Consider the following 16,270-nt stretch of genomic DNA (forward strand, 5'->3'; position numbering starts at 1 on the left):
AGTATCCTTTAATGACAACAGATGGAAAATTACTAACAGCCTACAAATTAAGAACTAAAAAGAATTATAAATTTAAAGATGATAATAATAATAATAATAATAATAATAATAATAATAATCATAACAAAAGCCTAATAAATTTCATTCCCTGTTCCCAAAATAATGCTGCCAAATACATGTTCTTATCGAATTTGTGTTTGTATTGCATTTTGTAATGCATTTAATGCTGCCTAAAGAAATAATATGGAACAAAATTTTAGGTTCAAGGTGAACGTGTCTTTTAATATTTTATGATTTAATCACTTTCGCCTTTGTTTCTTTATACAAAGTTACATACAGTATATATTACTGAAACTGTAGAGTTGCGTTCACAATGCATGTTACCCTTGAATTGCTCCATGGAAATAAAGCAAACTAAACTCACAGCACCTCCTGAGATGATCAGATATCATTTGCAGCATTCTCATAGATGACTTTATTCTTGCAAACAGTTTTCAGATGAATGAAACTGAGAAAAAGAGTGAAAACTCTTTACATGGTCCTGTTCCACAAGACAGGCTTGTGTTGCACGCCTCTGAACAAACAGTGAATCAGACACAAGCATTGATGGCATTTATTTTGTATGTTAAAAAATAAAATAAACTGTGTCTCTACAAGCGCATGTCTTTGTGTCTAGCATCATAAGTCACTCTGAGACATCTTACAGGAAACCCCCCTGTTGTGGGTAGATGAGCAAAATTACCCACAGATTAAATACCTGCATTTGGATGAGGAGCTTGTGAACTGGATTCAGTCTTGTCGCATTTGTCGGGTGGCATGTGCAAGTTTCACTCCCTGGGCTACTGTTTAATACATTTGGTGACTTACCAGATCCATGGTTTTTCTATTCCCCAGCATCTCTGCGAGCAAATGTTTATGGTTGTATGAGTGCAGCGCACATTAACGAGAGAGAAGTTGCACTGTGGTTTTTCCCTCATCTGTGCAGTTTTTTTATTGAATTAAAATGTATTCTTTACTTTTTGATCACCAACTGACTGCAAATAACAATAAGGGTATAAAAAGAGCCATTGAATGAAAAAAGAGTGCCTGGATCTCATCTTTGGAAACAAAATACACAGAACAAGCCAAAATGAAACTTTTATTTGCATAATGTGGTTTCTTTTACTTGAACTAATATTAATTGTACAAGTTCTCACATTCAAATATACAAGGTGACGGTTTGTGCAACACTTTTACCTTCGAACAGTCATCCAACAGGCATGTTACTGGTCTCTTGCCATGTTGTAAAACAGAGAATGATGTGAAAACAGTCCATGGAAAAGTTCAGCGAAATCAGATTTGACATTCATAAATGCAATGTAAATGTATTATGGCATATCACGGCTCAACTAAAGCGAATGTGACCATGCAATCACAATACCTCAGGATCCACTGCAGCCAAATAAAGTCAATTTCCTTCAGAGTGTATGAGGCAGAATCCAGTTTCTTAATCTTCTGCTTTTTATTCAAGAGCTTCAACAGAGACATCTCCATTCACTTGCACTTTAAGGTCCTACTGAGTAAAGATATTTTTATGTTTTTCGTCATATGTGTTCTGGTGAAGAAAACGTCATACACACCTGGGATATCATGCAGCTAAATAAGGTCAATTTCCTTCAGTGTATGTGTGCTCATGAGACACAACATGAACTAAAACACGAGGTAGAATACGGTTTCTTAATCTCCTGATTTTTATCAAGTAAAAGGATTTCTGTGCTTAAGTTCTTCACCACTGTACAACTCGATCACTGGCGAGTGAAATCTGAACATTTACAAGCCAGTGGCTAATAACAGACATATTTTAGTTGCATAGCACGAAATTTGGTTGCATATGCAAGTGATTTACTAGCAATGTTTGAAGGTTGATTTAACAATTTTTTTTTAAATTTTTATATATTTTTTTGTAGCAGGAACAGTGAAAATTTCACCAAGGCAGGTAAAAATCTGATCTACAGTCTTATACAGGCCAGTAAAAAATACGGGCCATGAGTCATCATTTCAAGAGCAACTTAACCTCATGTTAGGTATCCCAGCAACACTGTTTTGCTGCAGCCCACTGCTATTATTTACTCTAAAAAAATATATAAATGTGTAGAGACATTCAAATGTTCAGCCTCTTGTTCTCACCAAATATGCTTTGTAATAAAAGAGAGCGAGAGGGACAAATGGATAGATGTAGAGAAAGATGGATAGAGTTTGGTAAAGTTGGAGATAATGAGACTGAAAGAACTTTAGCAAAGCTGTACACTCCACAAACTGTCACCATTAGAGAGAGAGATGACAGATGAAGGAGAGCGCAGAGTATATTTTCTGTGTTTTTTACTGTGTACAGTGCCAATTATTTTTTTAATGCATTTTATTTTTCAAAGGTTGTGCTTTTATGCTCATTTATAGGTCCTAAAATAACATGCCTTCTGTACTTGTAGTTTTCCACCAACAAGGGACACATTTTCCTTGTCAGGAGGAAGTTTAATTGTAATAAGTTTTCTAGAACTAATGTTTTATTTTTCTACCCAATTATGTTGCTTGAATCAACCCATTTGAAATTTGGCAGTTTACCTCAGGACTTATAAGCAAGCACAATTCAGTGATCTTTTATAGAAACTCTTGCTCCCCTTAATGGCCATAAAATTGACTGGCTCAATAACCATTTGAATAGCTCTTTCAAAATTCTTCTGGGAATGTATATTTTTATTGATTTTCTTTTTGTATAAGTTTAGAGGGTGATTAAGACCCTCGTAACATTTGATTACCACACAAGCAATACAAAAAAATGTAATGACTTGCTGTCAGATCTGAAGTCCTCTTCCTGGGGATATAGACAGTGCTTACACTCTCCTCTTTGAAAGGCAAAACTATTTTTTTTTTCTCTTGAAATGAGAGATTTGCTTCTGTGGATTTTCATAAGTTTTGGCAGTTCTTCGTGAAATGGATTATGAACTGAAATGGTGCATTTGTTTCCTTCAGTTTTAACTGCCCAATTACTGTATAAATCTGTAGATTTCCCCAAACACTGTCTGCTGACTGAGGATATATTTCATAATATATCTCCAAGCCAAATAGGATCATTAGCTATAAGTGAACAGAACATGCAAAATATTTGTTCTTTGTCCTGATTTGCACATTTATTATGGCAGGAATGGTGTTTACTCCAGGCATTATGCTCAGTAAGATTGAAGCAGTTAGCTCTGTATCTCTTTTCCTCCCACATCTCTCTCTCTCTCTCTCTCTCTCTCTGTTGATATGCTTTCCTGTTGTTGTATATCCCTCACAGTAGTAGAAAATATGCAGTGTCACATTAGGAAATGGCACTCTCTTCTGTTGTCAAACATGGATCTCATCAAAGGCAGAACAAACCAGCAGCTGCAAGCCCAGTGGAGGTAGGAGAAGGACAGACATTTGAGAATAGATATGATGCATGAGAAAAGTTTGTGTTCTACTCATCTAAACACATTTGATTTGTTGTAGACTTTAGTTATGCCTTAACCAATCAATCATACCTAATAGTTCAAAGCACTCTGGCCTTTCTTGAACAGACCGTCAGGCTTTCTGTTAGCCTTAAGTTTGTAAGTGTGTTTGATGGTGTGCAGGTGAGAAACTTCGTAAGATGTCCATCCATGGGTATTGCCAAACACCTCATGATACATGTCATAGTACATAGTTGAAGTCACAAGTTTACATACTGTAACATTTACAAATGTAAAGAGGAAGCTGGGACCGGCTTGACAAAGCACATAGACATTATCGGCGAAGTCTTTTCAGTGGTACATTTCAACATATGCGCTGCTTTTCAGCACCGGCGCTTCTGACATGCAGGCCAACACAAACGGCTTCCTGCATCTCTCTCTCCTGTCTGCTGCTGTCTCTTCTCCTTAAGTACTCCCGCTGCACCTCACTGGAACGTGAGACCGGTGTGGCATGCAGGTGAAAGTCATTCACCACTTATCTTCCTGGCCTCGCTCTGCTCAAACGCCACTCAGCCCCGTCCTGCTCACCACACATACAATTTGGCTGAAGTCATTAAAACCTCTCCACAGAGTTCGTATTAGCAAACTATAGTTTTGGCAAGTAATTTAGGACATCTACTTTGTGCATGACACAAGACAGACCGATTTATTTAACTTTTAATTGTCTATCACAATTCCAGTGGGTCAGAAGTTTACAGTGCATTTAAGCAGCTTGGAAAATTCCAGAAAATTATGTCAAGCCTTTAGGCAATTAGCTTCTGATTGGCTAATTGGAGTCAATTGGAGATGTACCTGTGAATATATTTAAAGGCCTACCTTCAAACTCCATGTCTCTTTGCTTGACATCATTGGAAAATCAAAAGAAATCAGCCAAGACCTCAGGAAAACATTGTAGACCTCCACAAGTCTGGTTCATCCTTGGTAACAATTTCCAAAGGTCTGAAGGTACCATGTTCATCTGTATAAACAATAGTACGCAAGTACATACACCGTGGGACCACACAGCCATCATACCGCTCAGGAAGGAGACCAATTCTGTTTCCTAGAGATTAATGTAGTTTGGTGCGAAAAGTGCAAATCAATCCCAGAACAACAGTAAAGAACCTTGTGAAGATGCTGGAGGAACAGATAGACAAGTATCTATATCCACAGTAAAACAAGTCCTATATCGACATAACCTGAAAGACTCCTCAGCCAGGAAGAATCCAATGCTCCAAATCTGCCATAACAAAGCCAGACTGCAGTTTGCAAGTGCATATGGGGACAAATATTTTACCTTTTGGAGAAATGTCCTCTGGCCTGATGAAACAAAAAATTAAACGGTTTGTCCATAATGACCATCATTTGGAGGAAAAAAAAGGGTGAAGCTTGCAAGCCAAAAAACTCCATCCCAACCGTGAAGCATGGGGGAAGCAGCATCATGTTGTGGGGGTGCTTTGCTGCAAGAAGGAATGGTGCACTTCACAAAATAGATGGCATCACGAGAAAGGAAAATTATGTGGATATATTGAAGCAACATAAGACATCAGCTAGGAAGTTAAAGCTTGGTTGCAAATGGGTCTTCCAAATGGACAATGCATACCTCAAAAGTTGTGGCCCTCAAAACCCCAAGCATACCTCAAAAGTTGTGGCTAAATGGCTAAAGGACAACAAAGTCAAAGGTACTGGAGTGGCCATCACAAAGCCCTGACCTAAAAATGTGGGAATGTGATGAATGATATGAAAGTTGAAATAAATCATTGTCTCTACTATTATGACATTTCAAATACTAAAAAATTTATTTGGCTAAGGTGTATGTAAATTTCTGACTTCAAATTTATGTCACGATTCAATATGATTCCATCTCTGTATCATAATTGGATTGTTTAATGTGCACCAAATGAGAGAGATTCAGCATGTCCTTGAGAGAAAGTGAAGCTTGGTTTATTATGCAAGAATTATTATTTTTCTTTTGCATCACAACATGAAGTATTGATCCGAGGTTAGTTATGTTGAAATCCTTAACTATTTTGAGTTATGACACCCAACAGCACAACTCAAGTTGAGGCAGAAATTCGTTTTTACTCCAAATAAGACTTAAAATGATGATCTCATCGTTTACTCACCCGGAAATATCCCAGGTGTGTATGACTTTCTTTCTTCACCAGACCACATTTGAAGAAAAATAGAAAAGTATCTTAGCTCAGTAGGTCCTTAAAATGCAAGTGAATGGAATTTTCTCTTTTGAAGCGCCAAAAATCAGACTGTCAGCATATATTTCATCCATAGAACACCAGCTGTTAAATTAATGTCTTCTAAAGCAACACAATTGCCTTCGTTGTGAAAAAAGATCAAGCTTGACGATAAGATGGAGTCCAAGCAGTCTCTCGTATGATATATTCGCATTGCCATGGCTACAGATGTCATATCTCGTTCTCCACTTTGTTGAGACATCCAGGATAAGCACACAAATGCACCATTGTGAGTAAAGATAAAGATCAATACAGATCTAAACCAAAACCAACCAAGATGTAGTACAGCGTTCCTCCTCACTTCTAAACGGAGCTGCTCTTCTAGCTGTGGCGCATGTGCATCAGTTCTCACGTGTTTTAAATGCCAATGAGATTTATGTCACACTCTCATATCGCTGCTGTCTGGAAGCATGATTTAGTGTTAAGTACTTAAATATTTATCTTTTTCACTCAAAGCGATCCTGTTGCTTTAGAAGACATTAACAGCTGGTGTCGTATGGATGAAGTTTATGCTTGACTGTCTGTGATTTTTGGAGCTTCAAAAGAGAAATCGCCATTCACTTGCATATTAAGGTTCTACTGAGCTAAGATATTTTTCTTTTTTTCTTCAAATGTGTTCTGGTGAAGAAAGTAAGTCATACACACCTGGGATATCATGAAGGTGAGTAAATTATGACAGAATTTTCATTTTGGGGGGAATTATCCCAACTATAATATAACTTTAACGCATATAGTTCAACTAAGGAAAGATGTCAGAAGCTTCTTGAATTAAGTTTGCTATTTGACAATTTGTACATACAGGCTGACTTTCTTTTTCATGTCTTGTAGACTCTAAGCAGTGTATCTCTCTTGCGTAGTCTCTTTTGAAGCTATGCAGTTATTTATAAACCAAGAGAAATCATTTTCTCTTGGTTTATAATGTGTTTGAAATGTAAATGTAAAAATGTACCAACTATCCCTGTTTGCTTAGAGAAGATGAGACGCTTTTGGCTAAATGCACATAAGCATTCTCGCAGACGGCAGCCTAATTTCTTCATTAGACGTTGGCTCTGTTGCTGGGATCTGATTGGCTGTGTTTGTGTCGGATTGGCTCTGTTTGTGTGTGCCTTGATTGGCAGCTCCCGATAATGCTACCATGACGACGGAGAGAATAAACGCCAGGGACGGGGTTTGTCATAAAAGAATGCACAAACATACTGAGACCCAGAGAGGGTGAGAGCACAGAAATCCAGTTTTAAACCTGAACCCCCCTGGAACCCTCTATACAAACACTCATTCCCTCCATTTCCAGCATGTTCTCAATAATCTCTTTGTGCCTCTGTTGCATGTTTAAGGAATATTTAGGAATATGTATGTGTGTGTGCGCGTGTACACACATAGAGCAGAAGCTGTATGTTCATGGGAATGTCCATGATCACACCCTCATATGTAATAACAGGATCATCTCTGGTGCTTATGATCCGCATCAACCAGATTAGGCTTCAGCGGCGGAATCTGCATTCTGGGAATTACACACACAGACACACTTGTTCAACTGGTAATCCTGAGAGAAGCACTCATTCAGCCTAAATTAGGTTCTTTCTGTATCCTCTGTATCTGTAAATTAGGTTCTTTGCATCCGTCTCGATCTTTCTCTGTTTCTATCCCATTTTTCCCATTCTTGCTTTCCTATATTTTTGCTCGTCCCATCCTGCCTTTTCTCAAAATGGGATTGTTAGCAGCGCTTTTAACAAATAGCAAACAAAAACAGGCCTTTGGGACAAATGTTGCTTTTCAGATACTGATAAATGTATATTTCAAGTTCAAGAAAAATATTTGTTCATTTATTCTGACTATTAATCAACATAACAGGGTGAACTGATTGAGCTTGGTGAATGCAGTGAAAACAACAATATTTGTAAAATAAATTTAGAATCCAGTGATTTTCTTGTTTTCCCGACATTTCCCTTAAAGTCACAATATTATGGTAATTTTTAGTTTATTTTTTATAATGGGGGACAATCACATGATAACAGTGTTGTGCACAAAAAGTGTGACACCGCTAATAGTTGAATGTTTTATCTTTTCTACAACTAATTGATCTGTTCAACAGATTGTCAATTTTAATTGTTGGTTACAGTGAGAAGGTCAAGGCTGCCATTTGGTTATGTCTAGAGAGTAACCGTTTCACGTCAAGATATATATATATATATATATATATATATATATATATATACACACACACACACACACACACACACACACACACACACACACACACATACACACACACAACAGTTAGTTCCGGTCCTCGAATCTGTTTGGTCGAGAGATGTTCCACTCCGACGCTTCACTGTGTGTGTATCACTCCGCTTGTGTTCATGCCATTTTAAACTAAAGTGTAATAGCAGTGCAGATCTGTTAAGAGCTATGGTTTGTCTATTTTGACATAACTTATGTTAGCCAGCAGGTGATGGCAAAATATAATTTTTGTGTTTAGTATGAGCCAGTTAGGTGACGTGAAGTGATTCTGCACGGCTCTTGGTGATCGTTTGCTACACTTACTACACTACACTACTAAAGCTAGGAAATGGCTTTAAACGAACAACTTCAAACACAAGACTGAGACACAATGGGTGCGGTTTAAAATGGCAGAGGACATTGCGGTTTCTATAGTGATCGACTCTTGCGCAAATGGGGAGAAATACCCCCGCTTAGATGCAATATTTCTACTGAGAAAGCTGACCTTCAGAAAACTGACTGCATCTGGGTGTGGCAACATGTGATCGCACAAGCTCAGTCTCTCTCTTTCACTCACTCACTCGCACTCACACACACACACACTCATCCATCCTTGTTTATCCAATAACTTGTTAGAAACAGCACAAGCCGTGATACTATTTCTTAAGCGACATTTTTTAATTACTAATGGAGGCTTGGACCCATCATTTGGTTTGAACCAGCAACGGCAGATTCTGATCCGTCGCGTAAGAAAGTAGATCCATGCACAATTGCATTTTTATGACTACTCAGTTTTTCCTAATTAAAGACAGGTCAAGACTGCAGGTAGACCAATCTAGCCCACACTCTCTCCCATGCACTTGTAATACGGGCAGTATGTGGCTTGAAGTTGTCCTGCTGGAAAATGCAGAGACATCCCTGGAAAAGACTGTGCCATGGACATTGACACACCCCTGGCTCATACAGACACCGGCTTTTGGATCTGATGTTGATAACATCTTGGATGGTCTTTTGCACGCCCGGTCACCAATCAGCCTGATGGGGGAACGTGAAGGATAAAGGCAGCCGGTGTCGAGAGAGAGAGAGAATTACAGGAAGCTGCTTTGTGTGTTTGTTTGTGTATTTTTTGCTTATTTCTTCATTAAACTATTATTTATATTGTCAAGCCGGTCCATTGAAATGCTTTACAATCCATTACAGAGGGATCAGAGATCACGCGCATTCAGAAGTGTTTTCGTCTTGCCTTTTACGCACCTTTGCTTTGCAAAGATTTTACCAGGTTCCTTGAATCTTTTAACTATATTTTGCACTGTAGATGGTGAAATCTCCTGTTTCACATCACCTTGTTATTTCAACTCATCAAAATTGTTAGTCTTAACTGGATCACGAGTACAAAGCGTTTTTTTTAGCCATTTTCTAGTGCTGCTTTCTGCTCAGAAGCATTTGGTCAGATTGCAGAGCTTTAGTCAGGCAGTCTGCCTGAAATCACAGTGATACAGAAGAGTTCTGGTGAGAAAATAATTGTTTGTTGTGTGGTTGACATCTGCTCCACATGCCAAACTACTCTGTCACCATCAGTAAGGGTGAAGCCATACTGCTAGTATGTGCATGAAACTCCTATTAAGTGGACATAAAAATAAGTATTCATTCAAGATGTGCTTTTATCTAACGCATCTCTAATGTGAACATTAAACATGCATTTGCATGCCCATGTCAATTCCTCAATTACATATACCTGATATGGGATATTTGACAAGAAAAAAATTAAGGATATGACTTCATTTTATCCATCGGGAATTGCTTGGATTGAGAGAAGTGGACAGGAGCCAAACCTGAATATGGATTAGGATGAGATTATGAAGATTTTTTGTGAGAGCTCGTGGATCGCTTTTTGCAAGCGATCAGACCTGAAACCTTCTCTTTACCACCTCTGAGCTTCACTATGCCACACTAAAGATCATTTTGTAAAGGACAGTTTGATCTTTGCTATGAATATGAATGTGTCCATATGCAGCAGTATTATTGTTTTTAAACTGCAGCTTTCCGGAAGATTTATGGTTGAATTTTAAATTTTTGGGATGGGTAAACAAATCCCAGAGCCCAACTAGCATTAGTCAGTGAGTAAACACATGCAGGTGTTGTTCATTTGGGTTTTTAAAGTTTGTCTGATTTAAAATGTAAATAAGTCTGAAGTTTACATACACTTGGGTTGAAGTTTTTAACCACTCCACAGATTTAAATTTAGCAAACAATAGTTTTGGCAAGTCGTTTAGGACATCTACTTTGTGCATGATGAGTAATTATTCCAACAATTGTTTACAGACAGATTGTTTCAATTTTAATTGACTATATCACAATTCAAGTGGGTCAGAAGTTTACCTACATAAAGTTAACTGTGCCTTTTAAGCAGCATGGAAAATTCCAGAATATTGTCAAGCCTCAAGATATCAACGATGAAGTTAAAGCTCATCACAAATGGGTCTTCCAAATGAACAATGACCCAAAGCATACCTCTGAAATTGTGGCATAATAGCTTAAGAACAACAAAGTCAAGGTATTGGCGTGGCCATCTTAAAGTTCTGACCTAAATCATAGAATAATTGAAAATGTGTAGACAGAACTGAAAAAGAGTGTGCAAGCAAGGAGGCCTACAAACCTGACTCCATTACACCAGTTCTGTCTGGAGGAATGGGCCAAAATTCCAGCAACTTATTGTGAGAAGCTTGTGGAATGCTATCCAAAACATTTGACCCAAGTTAATCAATATAAAGGCAATTTTACCAAATACTAATAAAGTGTATGTAAACTTCTGACCCACTGGGAATGTGATGAAAGAAATAAAAGCTGAAAAAAATTATTCTCTCTATTATTATTCTTACATTTCAAATTCTTAATATAAAGTAGTGATCCTTACTGACCTAAGACAGGGAAAGTTTTCTACGATTAAATGTCAGGAATGGTGAAAATGTAGTTTAAATGTGTTTGGCTAAGATGTATTTAAACTTCTGTCTTCAACTGTATTCTCTGCCTTTATTTGTGTTCTCTCTCTCTCTCTCTCTCTCTCTCTCGCACTCTCTCTGTAAGGCAGTATGTGCAGTCAGTTCCCCTCTGCTGGGTTTGTGGTGGAGTTTAACCCATTAATTTTAGCGGGATTCTGATGAGGAGTGAATCTCGTGAAGCCTGTCGAGAAGAACATGTCAGGATCATATTGTACCTTTAAAAAATAACTAAATATATTTTGCTTAAAGTGAAGTCTGTTTTGAGTTTCATGGGTGCCATGTGATGGTCAGACGTGTGAACGGCGAGCTCTATGCACTTTGCTACATTTAATAATATTTGTGTCACAAATTGGTGAGATTCGATACACCCTGATTCTTAATTCTCTGGCTCTGGAGAAATTGAAAGACACTTAGGTACTCTGGCAGATTCCCCTCACTGGCAGGCCGGAAGCCCCGGACTCAATTCGGACGGTGAATTGAAAGAAATCTGCCGTGAATTGACGTATGTGTCTGCAATGCTGACGAAGGTCTTTGCAGACTTGGAGGATCTTGCTATAATACGTCGATCAATCACTTCCATGGATGCAAAATTCACTTGTTGGTTACAAGATTTGTGATTGTAGAGACTGATCGATTATTTGGAGTCATCGGAGAGGGAATTAGCTGCTAACCTGTTAGCGACAAAGTTTGACTTGCAATGCGTTTGGGAAAAACTGGAGGATTTGGAGAATCATAATCAGCAAAACAACATCTGAATTGTTGGAATTCCTGAGCATTAGGAAGGCCTAGATATGGTAAAATTCCTAGACAAGCTCTTCCCAAGTCTGCTCAACATAACAGCTCAAAATAAAGCGAGCTCACAGAGTGCCGGCTCGTAGATCAGCTGATGGTCCCGATCAATTCTGGCCAAATTTCTGAGATTATCCAATAAAGATCTTGTGTTAGACAAGGAGTAAAGGAAGGTTTTTTGGAAGAACTACAACATTTTCATGTTCCCAGACTTTGTGAATTTGTTGAGAAAAACATGAACGAGTCAGGGAATGCAAGAAAATCTTAGATAAACGGAAGATCGCTTTTGCTCTGTTTCTGGCCAAACTGCAAATAGATACCAAGGATGGGAATAGAGAATTTATATGCCCAGCAAGCACTATAATATATTATAATTATGGCAGTCAATTATTGTATTCCGATTAAATATATATATATATATATATATATATATATATATATATATATATATATACATACATGCATACATACATATATACAGATACATATATACAGATACAGATACACACACATACAGTGGGTACGGAAAGTATTCAGACCCCCTTAAATTTTTCACTGTTATATTGCAGCCATTTGTTAAAATCATTTAAGTTCATTTTTTTTCCTCATTATTGTACACACAGCACCCCATATTGACAGAAAAACACAGAATTGTTGACATTTTTGTACATTTATTAAAAAAGAAAAACTGAAATATCACATGGTCCTAAGTATTCAGACCCTTTGCTGTGACACTCATATATTTAACTCAGGTGCTGTCCATTTCTTCTGATCATCCTTGAGATGGTTCTACACCTTCAATTGAGTCCAGCTGTGTTTGATTATACTGATTGGACTTGATTAGGAAAGCCACACACCTGTCTATATAAGACCTTACAGCTCACAGTGCATGTCAGAGCAAATGAGAATCATGAGGTCAAAGGAACTGCCTGAAGTGCTCAGAGACAGAATTGTGGCAAGGCACAGATCTGGCCAAGGTTACAAAAAAATGTCTGCTGCCATTAAGGTTCATAAGAGCACAGTGGCCTCCATAATCCTTAAATGGAAGACGTTTGGGATGACCAGAACCCTTCCTAGAGCTGGCCGTCCGACCAAACTGAGCTATCGGGGGAGAAGAGCCTTGGTGAGAGAGGTAAAGAAGAACCCAAAGATCACTGTGGCAGAGCTCCAGAGATGCAGTCGGGAGATGGGAGAAAGTTGTAGTAAGTCAACATCACTGCAGCCATCCACCAGTCGGGGCTTTATGGCAGAGTGGCCCAACGGAAGCCTCTCCTCACGTGCAAGACACATGAAAGCCTGCATGGAGTTTGCTAAAAAAAAACCTGAAGGACTCCAAGATGGTGATAAATAAGATTCTCTGGTCTGATGAGACCAAGATAGAACTTTTTGGCCTTAATTCTAAGCGGTATGTGTGTAGAAAACCAGGCACTGCTCATCACCTGTCCAATACAGTCTCAACAGTGAAGCATGGTGGTGGCAGCATCATGCTGTGGGGGTGTTTTTCAGCTGCAGGGACAGGACGACTGGTTGCAATCGAGGGAAAGATGAATGCGGCCAAGTACAGGGATATCCTGGACGAAAACCTTCTCCAGAGTGCTCTGGACCTCAGACTGGGCCAAAGGTTCACCTTCCAACAAGACAATGACCCTAAGCACACCGCTAAAATAACGAAGGAGTGGCTTCACAACAACTCCGTGACTGTTCTTGAATGGCCCAGCCAGAGCCCTGACTTAAACCCAATTGAGCATCTCTGGAGAGACCTGAAAATGGCTGTCCACCAACGTTTACCATCCAGCCTGACCGAACTGGAGAGGATCTGCAAGGAGGAATGGCAGAGGATACCCAAATCCAGATGTGGAAAACTTGTTGCATCTTTCCCAAAAAGACTCATGGCTGTATTAGATCAAAAGGGTGCTTCTACTAAATACTGAACAAAGGGTCTGAATACTTAGGACCATGTGATATTTCAGTTTTTCTTTTTTAATAAATGTGCAAAAATGTCAACAATTCTGTGTTTTTCTGTCAATATGGGGTGCTGTGTGTACAATAATGAGGAAAAATGCTAATGATTTTAGCAAATGGCTGCAATATAACAAAGAGTGAAAAATTTAAGGGGGTCTGAATACTTTCCGTACCCACTGTATATATATATATATATATATATATACGTAAATGTTTATTTCCATTGAACATAAGCCTATAATTGGCATACAGTCCACAGCATTCCATTTTTCAATTGAATTCTTCAATACCTCTTATTATAAGTGATTTTCTAATGATGCATCTATCTACACATGCATTATATGGACTGTTTTGGAGCATCTCTTCATAAATGCAGTGTTCTAATAACGCTGTGCTTATGACGTGATACTCCAAAACCGTCCATTAAGTTGAAGACAGTTTGAGTTGCACACAATTCATCTGGGTTTGAATGCAAGAATGCATCCTCATCTTGTGTGTTCTACTGCCAGTAAAGTGTGGCTGATTGCCTGTACAACTGTAGTTGTGCTTACTGCCTCCTGCTGACTGGAACTCCTAAAACATTAAGGTGGTACTTCAAGCTTGAATTGCTCCGATGGCAGAATTTTCCCCATTATGATCTGGGGAATGATTAATTGTGCTAACTTGATTCTTTCTGTCTACCTGTTTGTTTTTCTGTCTTCAGCATGTTTCATAATGTATTTCTTTTCTCTGTGTCTCTGGTAGGTTTTTAAGTTGAAGGCTGTCCAGCTGGCAGAAAAGCTGCTTCCTGCCTTCAACACCCCAACAGGCATCCCTTGGGCCATGGTCAACCTGAAAAGGTTTGTCACATCTCTACAGCCATACACACATCTTCACTTTCATTCCTGCATCCTTTCTCTCCTTTTATTGCTTTCTTACCCCGTCATCCAGCCTCTCATCTTTCTCCCACACTGTCTCTCCGCCACTCATTTTTCCCGCTTGGGGGTGCCACATAATGGAAGGATATCGGACCTCATGTGTCTGTGAAGATCCCTGTGGCTTTCATCCCGTTTAACGTGACTTTCCACATAATTTTATTAGATTTAAAATGGAAATTGCACAATTCATCTGCGGAGTGATTTGTGAATGAACATCAAGGGGTTTTTGTGTTGAAAGAGGGAGGAGGGTCAAATTGAGCTTGAAATGGTTTTTGTGAATTAATTGGGTGTTAAGAAGAAATTGCTCAGGAACTGACAAGACCACTGCGTTTTCTGGGTGTCTGTAATCCTGAGGGAAAGAATAGCGCTGTGTTTTATTAATCCTTATTCATGTAGAGCAGGCTTTCAGGGCCAAAGCAGGCACACACACACATACACACTCTTAAGCAGTATTAAGTGTATGCTCTGGTTATATTCTCAATGTAAATGATAGTTAGAATTACCAAAGAGGATTTTGAAGATGATGGAGGAGTGACTGGGTGGCAATGAATTTGTTTCAAGTAATGCATTGGAGCAGTTTGACAAATTTGCTTGCTGTAATTCTTACATTTACAATTATAAATGTGGACGTTTGCTTCAGGCTAATATGGAACATTATGTACGTAAATTTCATGTCATGTGTGTTTGCATCTGTCTTTTTTAGTGGAGTGGGGCGTAACTGGGGCTGGGCATCAGCTGGTAGCAGTATTCTGGCAGAGTTCGGGACGCTGCACATGGAGTTTGTGCACCTGACATATCTGACAGGAAAACCTGCATATTATCAGAAGGTACACCTGTGTGAATTACTGCTATGTAACTTAATCAATTCTCATATTTGTCTCCTGCTGTTGTTTCAATTTGGATTGTTCTTCACCCATTAGGTGATGCACATACGGAAACTGCTGGCTAAAATGGATAGACCCAACGGGCTGTACCCAAATTACCTGAACCCTCGGACAGGACGCTGGGGCCAGCGTGAGTATCTCCCACTTTCATCCTCTGTGCTGCACAAGAAACTTTTTCTTCAGCTCTAGAAGCTTCTTAAAGACTTTGGGGTGAATTCACTGAACGATTGCGGCCTTTGCGCATTGAATTGCAGCACAAAAACCTGCATTATTTACAAACCACCCACAATCTAGTTTATTCAGGAACAATCGGCACTGAAATAGCACTAAATGCATTACATTCTTGTGGCAGAAGAGTTAATCATTGATAAGACCATTCAAAAAGTGACTTAAGAATACAATGTATTGTTTACTACCATATTATTGATCACAAGTCAATCATTGCATACAGTTCACAGCAATCCATTTCAGAAGTGAATTTGTCAATCAGTTCGAGATTTATTATCAAGGCTTGTTTAAGGACCTGTCAATGTACACCTGCGTCAGACATTTTTAAAAAAAAATTTAGAAACAAGCCAGGGGTATACATAGTACACAATACTACAGATATATTTTACTATAATGCCAAGGATATTCCTTACATAGTGCAATGGTTTTCAATGCTTTGGAGTTGTTGGAGGTACAAAGAGTATTTAAATAATATTTTAAGTCTTTACAAAAAAGTGCAAATAGGGTCTTTATAGACATAAATTTACACTTTTG

General features: G+C 38.6%; 1 protein-coding gene across 1 annotated transcript in view; it reads left to right on the forward strand.

Annotated features, from left to right (window-relative positions):
• Positions 1-16,270, forward strand: part of man1a2 (mannosidase, alpha, class 1A, member 2) — a 136,497-nt gene that overhangs the window by 85,810 nt on the left and 34,417 nt on the right. The window contains exons 7-9 of the mRNA XM_052148391.1: positions 14,452-14,546; positions 15,328-15,451; positions 15,545-15,638. Of these exons, the coding sequence (XP_052004351.1) occupies positions 14,452-14,546; positions 15,328-15,451; positions 15,545-15,638 (313 nt within the window). The remainder of the gene's footprint in view (positions 1-14,451; positions 14,547-15,327; positions 15,452-15,544; positions 15,639-16,270) is intronic.

This window comes from Xyrauchen texanus, chromosome 18, assembly GCF_025860055.1.
Source record: "Xyrauchen texanus isolate HMW12.3.18 chromosome 18, RBS_HiC_50CHRs, whole genome shotgun sequence".
NCBI classification, from domain to species: Eukaryota; Metazoa; Chordata; class Actinopteri; order Cypriniformes; family Catostomidae; genus Xyrauchen; species Xyrauchen texanus.